Source organism: Helicoverpa armigera, chromosome 1 (assembly GCF_030705265.1).
Source record: "Helicoverpa armigera isolate CAAS_96S chromosome 1, ASM3070526v1, whole genome shotgun sequence".
Lineage (NCBI taxonomy): Eukaryota > Metazoa > Arthropoda > Insecta > Lepidoptera > Noctuidae > Helicoverpa > Helicoverpa armigera.
In genome coordinates this window covers 162,812-187,551 of record NC_087120.1, presented here as the reverse complement: position 1 = coordinate 187,551, position 24,740 = coordinate 162,812, and the positions used below count along the sequence as shown (strand labels likewise).

Here is a 24,740-nt window from a genome sequence, read left to right as displayed (position 1 = left end):
CGAGAAGAACTAAAAGAAAATATTACTTGACTATACTATACAGCGTATTGGTTATAATTTCTGTACTTATATAGAGATATACTTGTATAGCTTTAAGCAGTAAAAACATTTCAGTTTATCCTTTGGAGGTTGACTAATCTATTACTGATACCGATATCATAAAAACTAACTTTATTGATTAACTGCACACAGCTTATCACATATCAAACAAATACTCATTTTTAGCTTCATTATTATTTAAATGAACCGCTAAGCGTTGTACTCTCATAGAAAAACTGATCGTAAAAGGATGCGAATTTTGACATGTAATGTAAGTCTAATATATACAATCTTATACACCATATACAGGGTTATGTTATATATTTACACAGACATTTACATAGGTATTTAAATATGCCAAGAATGCCTTATATGGGTTGATTGTTAAGTATCGATGTCACCTTATAGTTGTTGGCAATGCAAGGCGCAGCTCGTGTCACTGCACATATTGTGTTCGTTCCCAGCAGAAGCAGAGAGAGTAACTCCATCTGTAATGCAAGTAATCAAAGGTTCGTTAATGAACTGTCGCTCCATTGTTGTCTAATCAAAAAATCGATAACTATGACAAATGTGTTTGCAAACAACTGTAACGAATATTTTCGGCATTTTATTTGGATAGAAATGTTTAAAATATTTAATAAAGAAAGAAACAAACATTGATTTGTATATAGGCACTTAGTTGTAAGTTTGTAGTTATCCAGTTCTAACCATAGTCTGCCATGAGCAGGCGTACTTATTGTTAATAACAATATTTAACTTAAATCTACTCTAACGTAACAAGGTACATAACTATTAGTTCGCTACTTATAGGTACAATTATATATCACAGAGTTTTATCATTTAAATACTCTTTCACGCTATAATAACATTTCTGTAAAAGTAAAATTAATAATTTCTGTTTAAATAGGTTTAGACAATTAACTTCCTTAAGGCGCTGACAGCCCAAATTGGCTTGTTTTTCCAATTCCATCCACGAGCAATTGATAGTGGAATTAGGAGAATAATATGCTTATTCGAACATCTTTAAAAGTATCATTACAGCGGTAAAATGAACACTGTGGGACAAAGAATTGAATACCTATACTGAATTCACTGGCCAAATAACCATAATAACATGTTACCAATGCAACTTTTCTAAGTTTGTATGTATTTTCTTATTATATCTTGGACAAAAAATGACTGATTAAATATGAAGGAAAGCATCTCGAGGAAACCTGGACTTTCAAGTCTGAAATCACCAACCCGCATTGAGCAAGCTTGGCGATTAATGCACAATCTTTCAACGGAATGGGAGGATAAAAAATAATAGTTTAAAAAAACAAAAAAACACGCTTTTTATAGAAAAACGAACTATAAAATAGAAAATAAATTTTAATGAATTTAAATTAAGAAAACAGTGTTAAAAATGTCAATGAATATAAATTAATAATAGTGTGAATACAAAAAAAAATATTAAAAAAAAAGCGTGATAATAAATTAATAATAGTGTGAATACCAAAAAAAAATATTAAAAAAAAAGCGTGGGGTGCATGGTGTCAATAGTTATAAATATTTTATTGACAGATATGGGTACAGTGATTTTCATTTCGATAATATCTTAGAAAGCACCCCACGCTTTTTTTAAATATTTTTTTTTTTGAAAAGCCTAGAAGTCGGTGTCTAATGGATGTTACTAAGTTAATTTTGCCACCGACTTCTAGGCCGATGCACCTAAAATTAGTTTTTTTTTTTTGCTTTTTAGTGTTTTGGGAAGTCAGTTTAATTTTTTTGTAAAAAGGTTATTTATTTAAAGCTTTTCAGTGATACGAATAGTTGTCACTATCCATACAAGTGGGAAGTTCTCATCAATACAAAGAATAAGTCCAAACGAGGTATTTTACATATTCAGTTGTCGAGTTCTCTCGACTTTCTCTGGTCTCCATCATCAGGTCAGCTCCAAACCTTCACTGTTGCATAGGTCTTGTCAATACGAATAATTTAAGCCCAAACACGAGGTAGTTTACATATTCAGTTGTCGAGTTCCCTCGACTTTCTCTGGTCTCCATCATCAGGTCAGCTCCAAACCTTCACTGTTGCAAAGGTCTTGTCAATACAAATAATTTAAGCCCAAACACGAGATAGTTTACATATTCAGTTGTCGAGTTCCCTCGACCCTCTCTGGTCTCCATCATCAGGTCAGCTCCAAATCTTCACAGTTGAATAGTGCTTTTAGGCGTACACCTGAGTGTCAAGTTTTTACCCTATGTATGCCTACAACTTTTGAAGGTTGCCCTCGATTTCTCAGGGTTTCCATCATCAGATCCTGACCTGATGACTATGGGACCAACTGGCAGCTATTCCGAGTCGAACAAAAAAAGAATCACGTAAATCGGTCTATAAACCTCGGAGTAATCGATGTGTATGTGTAACCTCCTCCTTTTTGGGAAGTCGGTTAAAAATAGAATAATTTTATCAAATTAGTGTATTGTCATCGGTCCTCAATAAATCTACAAAGTTTGAACGAAATCTGGCCGTTTAAAGTGGGTCAAAATCGCGCCCAAAGAAGTCGGTTACAAACCTACAAACATACAGGTGAAGCTAATAAAAAGCGTGTAAAAAGGTACCTAGCTAGAATATTTGACAGGTCTACGGTAGACCTTCTCTAGTCCAGGCGGAAACCTGTCTTCGTTTAGCTGCGTCTATGGCAGACGATGGCAACGCTGTGGGCATTACTATCGGCTCGAGCACCGGCGCTATCACAGGGGCATAATAATAATATTTTGTAATGAGGGAAAACGAAATAATTAAATTTATTTATTATTTAGAATATATCTTAATTGAAAAACGGCATTGACGCTTCACCAGTGGGTTAAAGTTAAATCTGAGTCAAAGCGTCGCGTCCAGTCGCGTCACTTCTGCGATTAGCATCAAGGAGTATGACTACTTGTCACAGATAACGTATGGTGACAAATAATTTGTATCGATGTTCTTGTCTATCGTTAGAATATACATATGTCAATTGATTTTTGCCACCATTGTGTCAAAATTATGTCAAGTTCAAGTTAAATAATTCAATAAATTAATGGCATGATAATAGGATGCGATCTTTATACCCAGGAGAGCCCATCATGTTACATTTAACATGGTCGGGTACAGCGCAAAGGATTCTATGACTCAGAAGGAGAAACTGTTCGCTGGTTGTTTTGCGGGGGTCACAACCAGGTTCATCACCCAGCCTATGGATGTCATCAAGATCAGATCCCAGCTGCAGAGGAAACCCAAACGCAAGAACGTGGTGTACCGGGTCGCCAGGAGGATATTCTGGGAGGAAGGAGTCACAGCCTTCTGGCACGGCCATGTATTGGGGCAGGTATGCGACTTTTTATTTATTTTCTAAAGTAAATTGTTAGGTACCACAACGCCTTCCTTTACCGCTGGGATCCGGATTCTAGATCAAAGAGAGGAATCCTGATTGTTATATTATCAGTTGTGACGCAGATGTCAGATAGAAATCAATGGGAGTTGAGGATGACGGATAGTTTTGGGGTACAATAAAAAGCAGACAAGGATGATAGGAGTTGTGAGTGTTTACATAAATGCTTTGCACGTACGTTTGTTTGCATTGCAGTTCCATTCGATACTGGCCGTCAGCAGTCAGTTCTACGTGTACGAGCTCACTACAAAGTTCGTCGCCGGCTTGGCCGCGCATGAGTTGCGCTTTCGGTAACTATTTATGTCCAACATAAGTCAAAGTCAAATTATTTGTTTCATTTAGGCCTTTACAAGCACTTCTGAACGTCAAAAATATAACTTAGTTTGATTCTAGTTGCCCATTCCAAAAGTAGTTCCCTATAAAGAAGAACGGGCAAGAAACTTCATGGTTACTCTTTTTAAAAACAACATATTTCAGGCGAACTTTTTGAAGAATCAGTAGTTTATATTTTTTTTCATCATCGTTGCTTAGTTTGTTATTTTTTTTTTTCAGAAATGTAGAACACTTCATTTGTGGTGTAGCCGCCGGGTGTGTATGTACTACTATAGTGATACCTCTGGAAGTGATCCGCGTTCGACAGATGTTGGTCAAGGACCAGTACCGCAGCGTGCTGCGAGGCGCCGCCGCGGTCTACCGGTACGGCGGCATCTTCGCCTTCTACGAGGGGCTCAGCGCTTCCCTGCTGCAGGTGAGCTCACACCTTCACGCGTGCTTGCTGGACATGACAGCTTTGTGTCATCAACATTCAGCTAGAAACTATTGGATAAGTCATTGTAGCTTGATCTGACAAAAATAAAATGGTAGTTCAAAGTGGGAGGCGTTTCAAAAACATAATGCGTCAAGTTGGAGGACTCGTAACTTCATCAAACCTGCAACTCACTCGCTAAAAAAGAAAACATATTTTTGTTTGCGCAATTCCAGATGGGTCCCCAAGTTGGAATATCATTCTCGGTGTTCAACTTCGTGCAGCCTATGATCCTGCGCATGTTCACGCCGTGTCCCCCGGGGGAGTGCAGCAAGGGCAACAAGCACCGCCCGCAGAACATCATGCTGGCCAGCACCATCGCGGGCTCCGCCGCCGGCTTCGTCTCCAAGTCCATGACCTACCCCTTCGACCTGGCCAAGCGGAGGCTCCAGATTGGGGTTTGTTTCTATTGTACTATATTTGTTATAGTTACGAATATCGTATTGCCTAGGAGTTAGGATTGGGTAATGGGTGGAGAAGGTTAAATAGGCAGCGAGAATACACTAGTAGGTACTCATCAGTCCTCGGTTAGTAGGTACCTAGTATGCAGACTGCAAGCCGCCTACAACTCAGCTTTGAACAGTCTAGCTAGAGCTGGGAAGCTGTTTTTCAAAGTATGTATTAGGTTGAATGTTTTTTGTTGGTTATCTAGTGAGACTGTACACGTTTAGTACATTAGCATTTTGTTTGTATTATATTATTGTTAGCATTTTGAATAATAGCGCCTAGCGTGGTGCGCTCACCGACGCGCGTTGTTCCGATGCTAGTGAACTTATTGTAGGCGCTACAGCTGTCTCTCAGCATTCTACCACTTTAAGACGCGAGCCTTATTTACTCGTTGGATATTGCATAGGCGCTGAATCTCATGTTGTAAATGCTTAAAATATAGACGCTAATTATAAATCTGGTCTTAGAGAATATGTTAACACAAAGCAGTTTCCCGTGATAGAATGCAACCTTCGTTATTCTACGTCCGTACAAACAGTTTTGAATGTTATACTTAGGTAAATACTATCATAGATTTTACAAAAAACTACATAGGTAATTAACTTTTCCAAACGGATAAACGACCGTTTTCTCCCATTTCTCTTAAACACGAATACTCGAGGTTTTTGTCGAAGCAGGAACTTGTGATGTAACGACAATCTTGTGAAACATGTCCGACTAGATTATTGACAGCTACACATACATTGTGATTATTGGCAGTAAGCGCCGGACTTCCTAGCTGATAAACACTGCGATTTCAACTGTCTGCTTCAGAGATAATCATGTATGTAGCTACAAGAGTGCAGCAGGTCTAGTGGGCACTCCTACGCTTTGTATGCACAATCAAGTGCTGTAAGAATGGTGGATTTACTGCTTTATTGTGTTGTCTTGTTAACACCATTGTTGAGACATTAATTTCTTATTTAAACAGTTATAGCTGGACTTAGAAACCATGTCTTAGTAACTTGGTTCCTCAAAATATTTCACAACCCACGCGAAATATTCTTTCTATTGAGTAATTGTTGATTTCACTCGGTTGTAGAAGTGAGGCTCTCACTCAAAGCCCCAGTCGTCAGCCGCATTCATTCAGAGGTGGAGACCAACCTCAACATTGCTGAACTAAATTATGATGATGATAAATATAAGTAGTTTTGGTAATAGGTACAGCTTTGTTTAGTTCCTGCCTCATGTTAGTTTAATCTGAGAGTTACTAGCGTTTAAACGTTTCCAGAGCCACAGAACTAACACGAAGTACAAGACGCCGACGCAATCGCAGAAGTTGATCAAGTGCACCAAACTGTTCGAGTGCCTGCTGCTGGCGTACAAGTACGAGGGCATCCGCGGGCTGTTCCGCGGCTGGACGGTCACCGTGTACAAGGCGCAGATGACGAGCGTCGTCGCCTTCACCACCTACGAGCTCATCTGCTACGCGACCCGGGAGCTCAACTCGCTCGCCGTCTGAGCCTTGCATCCTCCAGTCTTTGTGTTTACGTTGTATGATAATTCATCGGTAATGTTCAAGCTATCACGGATAAGTAAAATGTAGCGTGTTGTTATCGTGAAAGTCCATTGTAATGTCATTGAACAAACTTTAGTTTGGTATATTTACTAGTTTATATTGAGGTCGTTGGTGTTGTACTGTATTTTTGTAAGTTTATTGACAAATTATTTTAATGAATCAAACATAAGTTTAGAATAAGTACTATCCTATGGTTTTATTTATCTTTCATTTTAATAATTCATGAATGGTTCATGATTCTACTGTTCTTTTGGAAGACATACTTAGGTACATAGTACTTGAAACTTGAACTTGTGTCAGTTTTACAGTGTATGCTGTTTCTTGGACGATTCTTACCATAAGGGATAAAATTAAAAGTAAATGAAACAAAGTTTTCGTAAAAAAATAACACATCAATTTTATTCTCTTTGGTTCTTACATAATAGAGGTTTATATCTATGGTAACTATGTTAAAACTCTTGATTGAATCTGTTGCTAAACATATTTTCTGTGTTTAAATACTGTGACATGGTACAGAATTCACTCTAAGACATTTCTTAATACTTTTTACACTATTTACAAGAACAAGTAATATTTAGGAAAAGGCACTTATGTATCAACACGGAATGATGACATTGGCAACACAAACACACTTAGCATGCACTATGCTACATGACAAGACGTGGTTCCCCATTAACTTCAGCATTTCTTCTGCTGTGAGTTTAGCCCTCTTGACTGACATTCGTGATCTTAATATTTTTTCATATTTTACCAAGTTAATGTTTACCAGGTCTTGGGCGCAATTAAAAATAGCCTCTATCAACGCCGAAAGTTACTTTCATCATATTACGTAGCGTATGCTAGATGTGCTTGTAAATCTTGTTGTGTGTGAAGTGTGGGCAGCTTCGTGAATGTTCGGCTATGTTCGGTTCACGTCGCAAGCTTGCTGCGACTACAGGAGCTGCTTGTTATTTCCTCGATGTGTGCTTCTTATTCTAAGATTCCTGCGAAAGAGTTAAAAATGTGTGTGAATATACTTATCTGTCATATCAAAACCTGAATAGTTTTATTACATTGTGAACCAGATTTTATGTCTTTAATCTTTTGTTAGCGAGGGATATCTACACTTACAAACTCCTTTGTTTCTCAAGGCTTTAAATACAAATAAATTAAGATATGATTGAGAGATGCAATATCGCGTGCAGATAGAACGACTTTTGTTGTATTTTTTTCTGTACCTAAAAACTAGAAGTACTTCAAAACCAACCTTAAAAGCTAAAAACAAGAGTATCCAATCAGTGCCAGCCATGCGACAGCGCCTCGCCCTCCCAGCCGCCGTGGTGCTCCTCGTGGTGCACGGGCACGTACACCTTCTTCTCGACCTCGACGTGCTTGACGACCGGCACCGGCACGTGCTTGTACACGGGCACGGGCACGTGCTGGATCACCGGCACCTCCTTGACGACCTGCACCTCCTTGACCACCGGCACGTGCACCGGGACGTGCACCTTGGACACGTGGTGGTGGTGGATGGTGTGCACCTTGTACGGCACGTGGATCGTCACGTGCTTGTGGCTGCACAACATTACAACAGTTACACTTGCATGGCGGTGCTATGTAAGGACACTTATAAAGAACAGCCTAGTAGTAACTTGTGTTGGCACGTGGTAGTGAGCACAAGATCAAGAGCTCGTGGATTATACTAGATCAAGGAAGGTAACAAAGAATCTAAGGTACAAGTCTGTTATTGAGATGACAAGTGACAAGTCGCTGATGCATAACATGGACGTAACGGCTACTTGATATGTATTTGTTTTACGTTTCCTCTTTAAGATAAATCATCCAAGACCTCATGACACAAATACGTTACTTTACTAGTAATACTTAGTAATAGCAAGTAAACTGAATTCTAATTGTAATTACATAACTATGTTATATCATGAAGCAAGTGGATTTTCACATTATAAAACAAATATATTCCAATGAGCGTTCAGAAAGTTACGAAAACTTGCATTATTCATTGTATTCAAACTATCACCCTACATGCATTATTTTATAGTTAAAATGCCACAAATGGTGTAAAGCATAATGTTTAATTGTGAAAGAAATTAGCCTTGAAAACATATGCATATCTGCGCATCAATAACTGCGTAATTGCTTAACTAATTTGCGAGATCATTCATGAACCAACTTGTTTGAATATATGTATATGTTGCTAAAACTATCAAACAATTCCACGTAGATCATACTCTTTACTTATTCAAGTCCCAACTGTCTATTCTTAAACAAAAACAAGTGCCTAAGCAATGCAGTAAGTAATGATTTTCATTCTATCACCATTCGCAATAAAACGAAATCAAATTCCGGACAAGTAAAGCTACGCACACACGATTCGCATAAAACTTATACAAAAAAGTAGTTGCAACATCAATGTATTCATGATGAACAAGATTAGCCAATCACATGCTGCGACTGTGTCCTACGCTTACAAATGACTTGCTTTCCCTGCTCCAAGCAAATTGGATAATGCGAGGGAAAACGCACCATTTCTATATGATGCAACCGTAATTGGGGTGCGACTTGTGACGTAAATGTGCACCTGTCTTTAGTAATGACACCTTATATAATACACACTGTTTGCTTACTCTGCACATTACGGGATTATGGTTTTGACTGCAATTGGGAAACCAACTCATTTCTTTTAACCATGTGCTTCGAAAATACTATTAAAATAGATGCATCCATATAAGATCTCACTCAAAAACCGTTTAGCCTTAAACATTCATGAACGCCACTACTCAAACATAAACCGTCTTACCGCAAAAACTTTTAAACGTCAGTTTATGCCTTGTCTAAAAAAATGTCAAATTATGACGTTGACATATGGTTCATTTTGCAGCCAAAATTTTATTAGACAAGTGTAAAACACATCGATATATATGGTAAAACAGGGTTTAAAGTTTTTGTAGTAAGGCCAAAATGATTTAAAAAATGATGCTCCACTAACTGAAATACAAAATATGTACAAAGGTAGTTACAACAATGGTTTATGCAATACTGATGGCGTAGTATTATTATATCTGAATGGGCCACAGTTAGCCACGTCGTGTTGTTGCGCTCCCGAGTAATTGTTAATGATATGTTGTGCGGCCGATGCTCAGCGCAATTATGTGTGTAACCCGAGTGTTGTGTGTAACTGGGCTAGGCATTGTGAAGGTTACCGTCGTGCTACCTGTACATCTATACACTCAGCTTAATATTAAGGGTGTGGATGTTTGTTGCACTCTCATAATAAAAACTACAGAACGGATTTTGATCCGAGCCAATAGTGAAGCTTATACGTATAGTTATTTCCAACTTCAACAGTTCAACTCATCAACTATGAATGTGTTTTGCGATTTTTTCAGGTGTTTCGTTTTTGCTGGAAATAAACACTCAAGTCGTAAAAAACTTCTTCTAATTTCTCTTTATTGAAGATTTATACTTACAACAAAAATGTTTGTTTGCTTTTCTTCTTTAGGTAAAACCAAGTTTGTAAAACTTTGCGGACCTTAAACAACAGAACTACATAAAGCAGTATTTACTTTCAAACCAAAATATTAAATAGCAGTTTGTACAAAAGTAAAATATACTTAGTTTCTAACAACCTAAAAAAGTTTTAATAACAATATAAGAAATTGTTGCGAATATAAATGTTTTCTTTCATAAATAAAAGTTAGAAGGTTGATGCCTGGAACCAGTTTAAGCGGGGAATACCCTCAAGGTAAGTAGCACAAAAGATACTCATTTAAACAACTAAAAGTTAAAAAAACAGTAGAAAAGTATGAAAATTTTCCAAGACCCTGAAAACTTTTCTTTTATTTTGAGTTTGTGGGTACTTCAAGATGTTTTGAAATGCAAACAATAGGGCACAATTAAAGTATTTATATATATATATATATTTCTGAATTTAAGTATTTCTAAGAAAATGTATTTGAATGAATTATATTATAATCGATAGTTTGTTGAAACATCGCAACACCGCAAAGTAAAAACGAGAGCAGTAACATGTAGGCTGGCGGTTAACCCACAAATAATCACTAACGATTATTACGAAAATATAATAACTAAGCACTTAGTAGTGAATGAACTAATACTGTTGCAACTCTGCTCACTGCTAGTTATCGCTTTATTATAGAGCGAGTCGAGATTACTGGGACATGATAATTTTAACAAGGCTTTCTTATAGAGCCCTGTCGGCCTAATTACAAGTAAAATGGACTAACGTAATAGAATGACGGTGACTTTCAACTTTACTTTCATAATGAGTATCAAATATTACGATGTAATCATGACATTAAATTGTATTAGAAGATACAAGTCATCTCAGTAGTGGCTCTACTGTCGGACCTTTCACTACTACAAGGAGATCTATACGCGCAACTTCAACATGTCCAATCAAAATTGAATTCATCGATTACTTGTGAATGAACTACATTCAAGATTCTTCAGACTAGGTACTTATTTGCTGGACAAGTAATAACATCCGAACTAATATTATTGATAGGAGCTCCAAAATATGAACTGGGTAGGTAACAAGTTATAATACATATGTAGTGTGAAATTGGTATTAATTGTTCAGGGATAGGTACGCTGCCTCTACCGTAGAACTACAGATTTTATTGAAATATTTTTGCCAATAACATAGGAGGCTGGTTCTCCCAGGACACGGGTGAATCCGCGTGCAACTAATAGTATGTTATAATTGGTCCTCGTCGGGTGAGACAGCTGAGTGAAGCGTGCGCGGACGGTGCGCTGGACACAAACAACAATGTGAAAGGGAGAGTAATCATGCGAAGATTTTTGTCATGAATAAGTATAACAAGTTTACTGTAAAATATGACACATTAATTAAAAACTGAATTCAATAAAACATACAATTCAATAGAACAGATTTACCAACAGCACTTGGAATTTTAACGAATTTTCATTAATATGAGCAATGTTTTTGTGCGGAAACGGGCTCTCTTTGTTTTCCGATGGTATTCAATCAAATAGAGAATAGACGTGAGGGTCTGGTCATGCTGATAGCGGCCTCACTGCATCAATATATTCAAAAAAACCCGGCACCATGTAAGTAATTTAAAAATAAGTATAGAACTGCTAGATGACGTAGTTGCGGCTTATTTCTGGACAGGTCAAATGAGATTTTACAACCTATTTTTGCAGTGATTGTTATCGAATGAAAATATTGAGACGGCGAGCTACTAAGCAGGTACCTACGTTATCTTAGATAGTATAAAGGCTAGACGATTTACTAATTACGCAATGACAAGCACCCTCCTTGCAGAGTAGCCATGTTGGTTTCTTTATTCCCGCGCTTTTTGTCGTCTTCCACCTAAGATGCAGTCAGTCACCTCAGGCTACTCTACATAAAACATTTTAATAATTTTCTTAATGCTCTGTGACTAATTAGGAAGGCTATTTATAGCCCAGACCGACTTGTTCATATTCTACTACAGAAACTTGCATTTTTTATAAGTCTAGGTATTACGCGGTCAAATGCATTTGTAAGTAATTTTCTAGTATACTTAGTTTTGTTTTGAGTAGCTAGTATCCCTACGTAGTAGCCAAAAACAGTATATAAATATATGCGTCGTGTCGTACATACCTACTTATTGGACCACTATTTTGGCAACAGGTGAAGTACAAATATCGCGTGTACATAATGCAATGTAGGCTTGCCATGAATAGATTTGTGTACACTTCAGACATGTTAGTACTGAATCATGGATTGATGTAGTTTAACTAACATCCGTTGTTTAGAACCATCCCCAGTTTTGTGTTTGTCTATTGCTTTACCCAAATTGGGTGATTGTTTTCCAGAGAATCGTTAACGATTTTTATCCATCGATTTTTACTTGTATCTGCGATAGTTTCAATTTTTTTTTCTTGCTAATCGCTTACGATATAGCCCTCTAGTACAGCTCAGTATAATCACTTTATGTGTGTATTTGTTTGCAGAGGAAAGTTCTACTGCCTCCTATGAGCACTGAAAACAATTGAGCTTGACTATCTGAAGTTTCAGATTCTGCAAGTGCAGTTGAGAGTAAGAATTAGGCCTAAGTAGCAATGATTAAATTCATCTGTTTCTACTATTATCCCTGTTTGATGAATTTTAAACTTAGTGCAAAAAATATTGTTATCGGAGCTTTGTTCTGGAATATTCTACCTGCAGTTAAAATGAGCTTTGCAATTCCGATTCCCTGGGCATGAAACACGTGATGTAAGCGCAACGTTTGAGCAATACTGCGAATAAGCAGACACCGTAAATTAACACTGGTTTTAATTAAAATAACTGATGGAGTTTTCGATAATTTCATCTTCATTTCGAGTCGGATTTGCTTCCGGACATCCGGGATGACCGGCGGCTTATCCGGATTTACCCGAGTGTACTTACTATTGCGTAAATCCGGTACCGCGTCAATGAGAACAATGAACTTACAAAGTCAATATATGCAGATACTACAATATATCGATGCTCGGAAATGACTGCGCTCGTAATTACAGATGTTTTACACGACTCACTTGAGTTCAAAGGAAAGTTTTTCATGTGTTACGGATAATGTTCATACCTTTTTTTTTTTTAACGACGTCAAAAATCATCAAATGACCCCTTCCGCTGTGGGTTAGCAGCGGAGAGGGAGTGTCAGACTCTTACTGACTAAAAACCGTCGTGTTCCGTCATGGGCCTTTTATGTACCAGGGCCGCGGTATCTCTTTCGAACAACCCGCAGCCCCGGCAGGCCTTGGCCCCTCTGGGCCCCGCTGGGGTTGCTGACATCTCTTTGAGGAGCGCGTGGAACAACGCGCGCCGTCGACACGGGTCTGTCGTCTAGAAAGACAGAGGGTCGATGAGCCACCCGAACTCACCGCCCACAGACCCACGCCTACGGTGGCCGGGAGTCATCTCGCGACACCCGGCGCCCATGGTGTCTACCTGGTCCAGCGCGGCGGCCGGGATGGGAGGTGCGAACTCTCTGGCGTTCCGCCTCCTCCTTCTCGAGCATGACCGCTTCGCAGAAGGAGGCGACGGCATCCCATTCCCTCTCGCCCCGGACCATGGCCTGAACCAGGGCCGGACGCGAGAGGTCGCCGCCGCCCAAAGCCTCGACGAGGACCCGGCGGTGCCCCTCCCATGCGGGGCACACCTGGACTGTGTGGTCCACCGTGTCCTCGGGGCTGTCCGCACAATGGTGACACCCGGGCGCCTCCTCACGACCGATTCGGTGCAGGTACCTCCCGAAAACAACCGTGTCCGGTGAGGACCTGCGTCATGCGGTACGTGAGGGCGCCATGACTCCTCCCGAGCCACTCCTCAAAGAGGGGACTTTCCGCCACGATGGTGGCGTGCCCTGCACTGGGTTGCGACAGTCGCTCCCTCCAGGCCACCATGAGATCGCGCCGGAGCTCCGCCCGCTGCGCGACAACTTGCCGCGGTAGCGGAGTTTCCCCCCGGCGCTGAGCCTCCTCGCGCCAGTCGTACAGGCGCAAGAAGACCCTCGCCTCCAGATCCCACGGTGGCAGTCCAGCAAGTAGGCCAGCTGCTTCGCGGGAGATCGTGCGGTACCCCCGGATTAGCCTAATGGCTATCACCCTTTGGGGCACGTTCAGGTAGTGTACAGCCCGCGGCCGTACCGAACGTGCCCATACCGGGGCCCCGTAAAGGGCCATGGACCGCATGACCCCCGCGTAGAGTTTACGGCAGGGGGCATAATGTTCATACCTGGGGTGTGATTCCGGTGCGAAATGAACAAAATCAGTTCAGGCTTAAACTGTGAAAATATCATCAGGTAAACAAACCCCTTTGTTTGGATCAAAAGCTATCGAATAACACTGCAATCATTAAACTTATCACAAATAAAGTTATTGCAATAGGTAGTAACCTACCAGGTACGTAGGTAAAAAATAAGTCTGTAAACTTATGTGATGTATGTATTTACAAACAACAATTTTTAACAGGATTGTACTCGGCTATGACTCGCTCCGCTTTATTATTACAGACTATACAAATCGGATCGCGAAACTTCCAGAAAGCGTCGGATACTAAGTCCAGTTTGGTTACGTAACGCCACTCGACCAGCCGCTGCACTTAGTGATACATTATAGTAATACTAACTTCGGTACTAATACCAACATTGTGTACTGGTTTAGGCCTAGCGCACACTAAGACTTTTTAATCGTAGCCTGCCGGTCACGCAGCAAATAAATAGTTATTTCTCTCCCTTAAAATTTAATTATAATTGGCTATTTCGCAAATGTGTATAATATTAGCATCATTAACAACGTAGCATAGTATGATGTTGAACTAATACCTCGTTGTTTATTCCGCATCCACGTGAGCCTCATAATAAAATCACGATACTGGCCGAAGTAGTGACCAATCGCTAATGCTAGATAAATCTGGGACATTCGCCCAGAGCCTGAATTATTGAGCACTCGAACACCGCAGCTTGTCCATGCCTCTCTGTGCAGATGCGGCGACGCAATACATCAACACCTTTATTATAATCTTACAAGTACTACTTATAAATACCACTTGTGTATTAAAATCAGACGTTTTCATGAGCCTTACGTAATTGATCGAATCAAAATATTATGTATGCTTTACGTAATTTGCAAAATAAGTAGTTCCGTTCACGAAATCACTGGAAGGTATGTTAACCTTTCTTTATTTTAACCGCGTTTCTACCACATTCATGCGGTTTCCGTTTTAAGACTGAAAGTATAATTGACATCTTTAGCTAATGAGTACTTACTTACATATTACTAGTTTTCTGTTTATCTTTAAAGGTAATTGGTTCTGTGTATTTCTTGTACTTTACACGATTATTTTATAAGTAAGTTTTTGAGGCGCTTTATTCTCTTAGCAAAACATGGGACGGTCGGTCGTGACAATATTTTGAGGAGTTCAGAGATTGACGTCTATTGCATTCCCCAATAACATCGTATCTAAACAGCCCTTGCACAGACTTTGTACTTGAAACTACTTTGATTGGAAACAAATTGAAAGCTTAGTCTTTGTAGCGACAATAACAGCAAAAGCAATCAACCAGTCAAACACTAGCAAAGTGCGTTTAATTAAAGGAGCTCACTTGTATAATTATTGCAATTTGCAATGAAATGCGGAGGCAACACTTTGAAGCGTCGCACTAGACTTGTCAGCGACATACTTGAGAAAATATCACTTGGAGAGACTATCAGTGAGCTGGTAGATATTTACAAAGGGTGCCGCCAGGAGTTGGACAATCTTGAGCATGAATGTGGATGGATAAAGAGGAAGGGAATGACTAATGAAACTAAGGATGGATTGTATAAAAGACGACCTGGTTGTTAAGTTACTCCAAACAGTGAAGTATGAAAGAAGAAGACATGCATTAAATGTCGGCAGAAACCGGATGCGTCAAGCTGAGCAGCAAAAGTAAGTAGGTGCTTACTTTGTTTGTTGTATTAAGATGTACAAGAATAGAACATGATTGTAACGGGATATTCGTTTAGACTGAATTGAAAGCAGATTGTTTTGCTTAGAAATATTTTAAAGAAGAGATCCGGGTGGCCCTCTCCAATGCATTTTCTCATTATTTATTTTTTGCAGTAGATGCAAATATAAAACCAGTTTAGTACACCGATAGGTTTTCGCAGTAAGGGTTTACTACAATAGTCTGAGCACACTGTCGGAAGTAACTTTTAAGTTAATAGCCCTCTCTTAATTGGGTAGTAGTGACGCAACTGCGGACATGATGAGAATATTTACCGATTGATCTAGAGATGAATCGATTCCTAGATGACGTCATAAACAGCTGGATACTTGATGTAATGACGTTATAACAACAGATTTGTGTATGATTGAGATCTGCGTTTTTCTCAATTTTTGTTGGGCAAAATATAACTTGTTAAAGTTTTTACATTTCGATAATTACGATGTTCATTAATCATTTCATGGATGATTATGATTAATGAAGAAAGAATGACGTATTTTCAAATAAACAATAATTTTGACAAAAAATCCAAGGATATAAGTATAAATCTTTTCTATTTTTATACATGGTTTTCCTGCAATATGTGTAAAAACTCCGCCCGTCTTTTTTACGTGTTTTTAGATCGATTCTTTAATTAAAACTGTTATTATACCTCATCATCTTTTGGTACAGGCAATAGAATAGGTTGTTTATTTATCCTTATTTCTTTTTGTCTAATTAATGCTGTAAGTAGGTATAGAATGTAGACTTGACCTAACACTTACATGTCTCACGACTATTACTATTTTAAAACGTTTCATAAAAATATATAACATTACGTTACGACCTTGAATATATGACACAACGAAATGACCACCTGAACCAATTCTAATTGCACTCTAACTATGAATAAACGGTTATTTTAAAAAACAACGTCGAATAGCGCTCTTTTTTCATTTTATTGCTTTGTCGTTGAACTTGAGTTTGTACGTTGCGTCATGTTATGCATTGCGAATTTGCGTTTTGTTTTCTTTTTTACGCGATTGGAATGTGACTTTGTTCTTATTTTATATACTCCCTAAATACTCATTCGTAATGCGTGTTTGTTTTTTTATTGTAATAAATGTTAGGAGAGTAAATAAACAATGAGTGTTGTCAATAATATGTGTGAGTACTTACTGTCCGCCACCGCCGGGAGTCGGGGAGGCGACGACGACTGCGGCCACGAGGGAGATGAGCTGCCAAATAAAACAGTTTCTAGTTTACAATTACTGACGGAAAACTTCCTCTGCTCAATTAATATTATTTTCAAGAAATGGCACTTTGTCTCTTAGTTGCTCTCATTTTTAATCTGTGGTGTTGAGAAAGCAATGTTTTCAAAATGGGTTAAACATAATTTTATATTGTTGAAAAATACTGTATTCAAATATTTGAACAATAAACACACGGCAATTAGAATATCTAACACGAGCACACTTTTCACAGGACGCGTCAACAAAAAACTTTAATAAGTAGTTAATTAGGCGGGAAAACTTTTTTGATAGATGCATTAAAAATATATTGTTTTGTATAAACTCACAGCGAGTTTCGCGTACATGTTGCTTGGGTTGCTGGACTGATTCCGTGTTACACTTTGCCTGTCAAGACTGGCTTACTTTCTACTCCTCGGAACGTATCACAAGCTTATATACTCGCTGGTCTGCGACTCCAATTATTGCATAATCTAGCCCCTTAGTCCATCCCTACTAGCCCGTTTTACCCGACGCATTTAGAAAGGTAGCTCACACAGTAACATTGGGCGTAGAAAGGAGACTTTTTATGCGGGTGGGGTTACCTCAGGTGGGGTGAAACATCGAGAGCGGAGCGGTTACTTTTCTTTAGTTCTATGTATTTTGAGGTGACAAAGTGAAGTTATCTGTGTCGATAAGTGTCGCTAAAACTTTACCGTTGTACTCGATCATAGGAAAAAATAACACATTCTGTTTTAGATGTAAGCATGTATTAAACGACAAATATTCTCAATAATTTGATAAATTACGTTATTTACCCGGTAAGCATTACTGTGTATGATATTATGTGTTATCATTGCTACCCTGAAATAGCACCGTAATATAATTGTTTTGTAGCATTTAATTCAATTTATTAGTTAGAATTTACGTATAGGTGCTAGGAGATTATTCAGAATATTGTGTTTTAGTAATTGTTTAGTACTTATGCAAAATGCTTATTGTTAGATGAAACATTTGTGAGTGAATAATATTTCACAAGTGGAACATGATTATATTGATGTTGGTGTTATTTATAGTTATTTGTATGATGATGAGATGATGATCGTGGGTTCATGTTTTTGTTTATATAAGTTTAAGGATCTGTTTTCAGACATATCGTTTGAGGAAGTTTATTGTTTTCTGTATTATTTATGTTTTGCCTGTAAACATGTTCTCACGTCGGGTTCGTGTCCTCTAAATAAATTACAGAATGAATGCACTGCGAACATATCAAATCTAAGCTATAAGCGAATGTTATTTGTTTTCATTATAATCGTTTTCTTATTGTACCATTGTTTTTTTTTCATCTCTTCGATTGCACACATCTTTGGCGTTTGTTTTGTTTCACGTAGACTATTCTAGGACGCACAAAGAGGTAAGTATAACCAGATTTCCACAGAACTAGGCAAAGTCAAAACATTTTATTTGCAAATAAAGAGTTTCAGGCTTGTATGAAAAGTTACCCCAGTTGCATAATTCATGCGTATCACATGATGTACGTAAATGGCAGGCTCAGGCACGTGCACAAGCCTGTTCTCCTGACAAAACCAGTCGGTGTGAACTGCAGTTAATAGCCTAGTGGTTACTGACCATATAATGTCACCGTCATCACACAATTTAAACCATAATACCTATATAGGTTTGTAGTATTTCCGCAATCGTTAACCAAATACTTTCTTTAAACTGAATAAATTGATGGTCAAGCCCCGAGCTATGCCAATCACCATGACTTGAATTACGATTCTAATGATAGCTGTAACTGTGTAAAGCGATGATGATGATGCCCTAGCCGACTGTAGACCACGGCAGCTGTTCTCTTGAGCGGATGAGACACCTACGAAGGATACATTAGTAGTAGTTAGTTAAGAGGCTGAATGCACCCAAAACACTGTCTTTCCCTGGATTGTCGTACGAGAGAGAAAGAGAGGGAACCCGATTGACACGACCTTCGTAACGTTCGTAACATATATATAAATTAATAGCTTTAAAATGACTAATCAAAAATAAAAATTTACCAAGTTCTGTATTTACATTATGGACTCGTTAATGTTACAAATTTTATCAATGTACGTCGATAAGAAATACCTACATATATTTTTGTTTGAAGATCATTTTAGCTAAGGTAAGTTTAAAAAAAATTCTATCGAGAAAAACTTTTCGAAAACGTGTTTTGAAATTAATAGGGTTCTCAGAAATATGTTCAAGTTTAATTTTTTTTTTTCGCCGTCAAAAACTGTATAGATTTGGGCAAAAAATTGTTTGAGACAAGCCAATTTCGGCATTCAGTCCCTTAATATGCCAAAAACATACCAACATTACTTATGGCGAGATCGTTTGAATAGTAATTTAATTATATAATCAGCGTATGTTGCGAACAACACAAAATGCCTATTGGCTTGACCATCATTAAATAGGTATTAAGATCAATCCCGTACAAGTTATACAATATTTTCACCGCAATAAAAACAACATTACATAATTCTTCGAAGCATTATTAAAAGCTTTTTATCCGATTATCAGTGTACGTTGTAGGCGGATCCCACACTATGTTGTTTAGGTCCGGAGCGAGCGATGCATCTGAGCACCTAGGCCCTAGCTACTGGCTAGAGACTATACGTAGGCGTTGCATGTGCAGCTAGCTTGTTCTGTTTTCAAGCCGATTTAGGTAGATACAGTTACCGCCTCTGCACTGTTCTACTCTGAAGTTAGCCATTTGACGCATCACGCATCCACAGAAGTTTTATCATCATGTTTTTTTTCTACTGTGAAGTTAATAGTAGCCAACCTTATAAAATTAAAGCTTCCTACACATCTATACATATAAAAATGAAACCCTCTTTCTGTTGTCACGACATAACATGAAAACGGCTTGAGCGATTTGACTGAAAATTAGAGGGGAGGTAACTTAGACCCGAGAGAAGGTTTCAGGATAGTTTTTGTCACCATCCGGCTACGGGACGCGGGTGAAACCGCGGGCGAAAGCTAGTTTGTAATAAATACGTAAGGTGTCAAATGGAACGTCAGAATTGTGAAGTTACGTGGCGCGAACTACATAAATACAATATATAACGAATTCCGCGACTCGTTATGTTTGTAGTTGGTGGGAGTGTGTGATACTCCTATTTGCATTTTTAATATGTGTAATGTATTGATAATGCTATTACTATCGGATTAGCGCTGAAGTACTAGGAACCGTTCTAGATTTTTTACAAATCGAAAGCTTTCTTATCTGATTTAAAATATTTACCTATTAACGTCCCAAGCTTCCAAGACGGATAGTCGGACGGTACGGGACGGGACGGTAGATAGGAAACAGTCAAGAAGAGTTTAATTTTAATGTTAGCTTTTTCCCGCGGTTTCACCCGCGTCCCGGGCGAACTTCCGCCCGTACCGACCCGGGTAAAATACAGCCTATGTCACTTGAAACAATGTAGCTTTCCAACAAAGACTACATTTTTCAAATCGGTTCAGTAGTTTCTGAGCCTCATTTGGAACTGAGATCATTGTCTGGCGACGCGTGTAGCTGTGCCTTTACGTTGCTACTCTGTATAATTATTAGCAGCTACTAACTTATACAACAGTTGTAGTGCAAAGCCCTAAGCCTAATCCCGACACAGTGATATCACGCTTCTTTGCGAAACATCGGCGCTCACTCGAACGTTTTCTTTTTCGGTACTTTTGTATGATAATGGGAAGGCGTCACATGTTGTAGTACACAGGTAGCTTCTGATAAATATTCCGAACACAGACCAATCCGTTCGGTGGAATTTCGAAAAAAATCGTGATAAACAACTCTGGTTACAGATTGGTTGACAACAACTCTAGAAAAGACTGGCTGCATACATGAGGTTCTTAACAAGCTCAATGGCGGATCTTCAACACAGAGGCTTGTTGGCCCATACACCGGTGCATCCCGGCCACCTCAAAATAGTTTCTGGACAACAACATGTATTTTTCCCAGCCGCAATAAAATTCCAAAAAAATGTATGCAAGTTCGTGTATCATCATATAAATTCCTAATAGATCCCAATAAAGACAAGTTCCGCCACACAAAATAGAATGAGCGCCAACAATACCGCCTCTAACACTAGGTTGAATCTCTCCAAAGTACAAAAAGTCCTTTATTACAGTGCTGACAGTGTCCAACACGTCGGCATGGCTTCCTGCTGGTTACGTCACCTGGCACCTGACAGTGCAGCCGCACTACAGACGCACGGACGCCCCACGCTCACACCTGATGCAATACGCTATACATCATTTATGAGACACGCTCGCACTTCTCGACAGACTAAGGTCCTTATACAAGGCTGGTTTAGCCGAGTTCATATGTCTTGCCGTGGTTTGAGATCGCTTATGATTATTATGTTAAAGAGTAGGACAGGTTACTCCTATTTAGTGCTGATTTAACTCGGCAATGCAAGGTGGCCGCATGTCTCTCTGCTATGCTCTCAATCGTGGACTGTCGATGGCTCAACAACGCAGCGTCTCGCGTCTTGTATAGAAACAATCAGAACAAGTGGACTTTGGACCCCCGAGAGCTCTCCTAATCATTACTTAATATTATAAATGCGAAAACAACTATCTGAACGTATTCTGTCTATACCTACACGTACATAGCGCGCTTTCAAGCCAACACTACTGAACTAATTAAAATGAAATTGGCAGACAGATAAATAGCTCCAGAGCCTGACAAAAGACATCAGACTACTGTGTCCTAGTTGTGGGAAGTGGTTATATGTGTAGAAATAGTCTACAAATATACCAGAACTAGTTTTTATTTTGACTACATGTTATGTAGCGAATGTTTCATATGAATCAAGTGATGGAAACCCACAGACCTTATTGTGAATAAGTCCAAGGTCAAAAATAATACGGACTGATCGTCTAGTAACTACAACTGTACCTGACCTAGCCAAACTTACGTAACACATTACATGTAGCTCAGCAGACTAATCTTCCCGGTAATATATTATGTTTGCATAATGCTTCAATGATTAATAGAGAATGCACAATGTGCTGTAAGCTTATAAATTCTTCTGCTTCCTGTTCTGGTCGCATTTTGTTTAAAATTCCTGTTTTTTATTATGATTTATTCCATATTATTTAAATCGAATGTTGAAATTCATAAATTATGTTTACACATAATACCCGCTGCGCTCACCGACACTACAGTTCAATTTGATGATGCGTTTGTTAGTTATGTTAAGCAATATTCAAAATTATTCAAAAAGGTTTGTAATATGGCAAAATCTAAATTCATAAGCGACACAATTAAAAAGTCTAATAATAAAGTTAAAACTACATGGAAAATAATAAATAACGAAACTGGTAAATCGGTCAGTCATGAAAAGAAGTTTGAAATCCTAGTCGATAACAAACTTGTTAGTCATGCGGACGACGTAGCAAAAGCCTTTAACGAGTTCTTTGCCGATATACCCATAGCTACAACTCGCTCCTTAAATTCTTCTTCGACTGATGCTGAGAAGCTTTTGCGTAGTAGTGTACCCAAGTGTGACTTCTTGTTCAAGTTTAAGCATGTAACGCCGCATGACGTCATCAATGTCTTCAAAACTCTTAAGTCAAAAAACACCGGTGATTACTGGGGTATTTCCACTAAACTTTTAAGTAATATCATTGACATTGTTGCTCCCTATCTAGCTGTTACATTCAATAAATGCGTTGATGCGGGTGTATTTCCGGACCTCATGAAACAAAGTAAAGTCGTTCCCTTGTTTAAATCAGGAACCAAGTCGGATATTGGTAACTTTAGACCAATTTCAATTCTACCTGCGTTTAGTAAAATATTTGAAAAGTTAATACTCAAGCAGTTGCTCAGTTATTTTAATGTAAATTGCCTCCTCCATAGCGAACAATATGGCTTTACTAGAGGTCGTTCGACTACTAATGCTGGTGTTGCTCTTTTAAAACATATTTTTAATGCATGGGAAAACTCTCAAAACGCAATTGGAGTCTTTTGCGACCTCTCCAAAGCATTTGATTGCGTTCAACATGACACACTTTTACGCAAGTTACGTTATTACGGCGTTCAAAACGGAGCTTTAAACGTCATAGAATCATATTTAAATCATAGATTGCAATGCGTAGACATCAACGGTGTCAAATCTTCAGGCCTACCAGTTCAATTAGGCGTGCCGCAGGGTTCTATTCTAGGTCCTTTCTTATTCTTAGTGTATATAAATGATTTACCATTCCATTTAAAAAATATATGTGATGTAGTATTATTTGCAGATGATACATCTCTCATTTTCAAAGTTGATAGGAATAGGCAGCAGTTTGATGACGTGAACAATGCACTCTCCTTAGTTACGCACTGGTTTACAGCAAATAATTTAGTTCTTAATGCTAAAAAAACCAAATGTGTTAAGTTCACTTTGCCTAATGTAAAACACTTAGGACCTAAGATAATCCTAAATAATGAAGTTCTTGAAACTGTGAAGTCAACAGTGTTTCTGGGAATAACAGTTGATGCAAAGCTACAGTGGGGCTCACATATATCTAGCCTCGCGGGTAGGCTTAGTTCTGCTGCCTACGCCGTCAGAAAAGTAAGACAATTCACTGACGTAGACACAGCTCGACTAGTCTATTTTAGTTATTTTCATTGCGTTATGTCCTACGGTATTCTACTGTGGGGCAAAGCTGCAGATATAGAAAACATTTTCGTATTACAGAAACGAGCTGTTCGTGCAATATATAAGTTAGGTAGCAAGCATTCCTTAAGGGAACTTTTTAAAGAAATAGGTATCCTTACTGTGGCATCGCAATTCATCCTTGCTAACATTAGGCAGAATATTCATCACTACACCAAGAAAAGTGATGTCCACAGTATCAACACTAGGAACAAGCATAAACTGTGCGTACCCATTCACAGGCTTCACAAGGTACATGGAACATTTATGGGGCTTGGTATTCGATTTTATAATAAACTTCCTCAGTCGTTTTTAGAATTGCCTTTTGATAAATTTAAAGTGCAGGTCAAATCTATTCTGTCGAAGAAAGCTTATTATACAGTTAATGACTACATAAACGATAAAAATAGTTGGTCCTCATGTTAAACACTGGACAGCTTCAAAAGTTATCATTATGAGTTGATGTGATTTATATTATTTTATACGTGACATTTTTTATTTTTATGTATACTGACTAATTACCATCATCGTTCTGTTTTTACGATGAGTTGTTCCTTAATTTTGTAAATGGTCTACTAGCGACTGCGAATCTATTAGTATTAACTGTTTTCTTGTCGTGTAGCTGCAAGTCGTCATGCTCCCTTTGACGGTATTGCTTGCGGTAGCGTCGGTGGTCAGGTTGCCTCCCTCCCTCAAAATGTGCGAGGGGGCGATGGCTGATCCTCGCGTTATGCTCGTGAACGGGTGCTGCTTGTGGTACCAGGTCGTCTTGCTGACTACATATTTGTACACCCGTAATATACCTAATGTATATGATTTTGGTTTGAACGGTAGTCCTAGTTCACCGTTTTCATTGTTTATGTTGTTATTTTATTTTTATTTTAATTTTTCATAAAACTGTTTGACATGTCGGTGGGTGCACCCTAAACTATATCTATCTTCACTGAATGGAGGCTTTATATTTTTATATTTTTCACTCTTTTTAATAGATTTCTTTTGTAACTGCTTGAGTAATAGGTATGGGTAAGGTGTGTACTAGCCAACATGATTAACTATTTGAATTGATTTTATATACAAATTTATGTACA

General features: G+C 38.5%; 2 protein-coding genes across 2 annotated transcripts; one reads left to right on the top strand and one right to left on the bottom strand.

Moving 5' to 3' along the window:
- Positions 1 to 3,022: 3,022 nt before the first annotated feature.
- On the top strand, positions 3,023 to 6,589 carry LOC110376557 (mitochondrial thiamine pyrophosphate carrier). Its single transcript, XM_021335057.3, has 5 exons — positions 3,023 to 3,388; positions 3,647 to 3,741; positions 4,004 to 4,199; positions 4,433 to 4,654; positions 5,974 to 6,589. The coding sequence occupies exons 1-5, from the start codon at positions 3,161 to 3,163 to the stop codon at positions 6,202 to 6,204; spliced, it is 972 nt and encodes a 323-aa protein (XP_021190732.1). The 5' UTR covers positions 3,023 to 3,160; the 3' UTR covers positions 6,205 to 6,589.
- A 43-nt stretch (positions 6,590 to 6,632) lies between these two features.
- Positions 6,633 to 17,472, bottom strand: LOC110376558 (uncharacterized). The gene is made up of 4 exons (XM_021335058.3): positions 17,317 to 17,472; positions 16,917 to 16,975; positions 7,508 to 7,815; positions 6,633 to 7,244 (listed from the first exon to the last, which is right to left on the bottom strand). The coding sequence occupies exons 1-3, from the start codon at positions 17,332 to 17,334 to the stop codon at positions 7,536 to 7,538; spliced, it is 357 nt and encodes a 118-aa protein (XP_021190733.1). The 5' UTR covers positions 17,335 to 17,472; the 3' UTR covers positions 6,633 to 7,244; positions 7,508 to 7,535.
- Between the last annotated feature and the right edge of the window lie 7,268 nt (positions 17,473 to 24,740).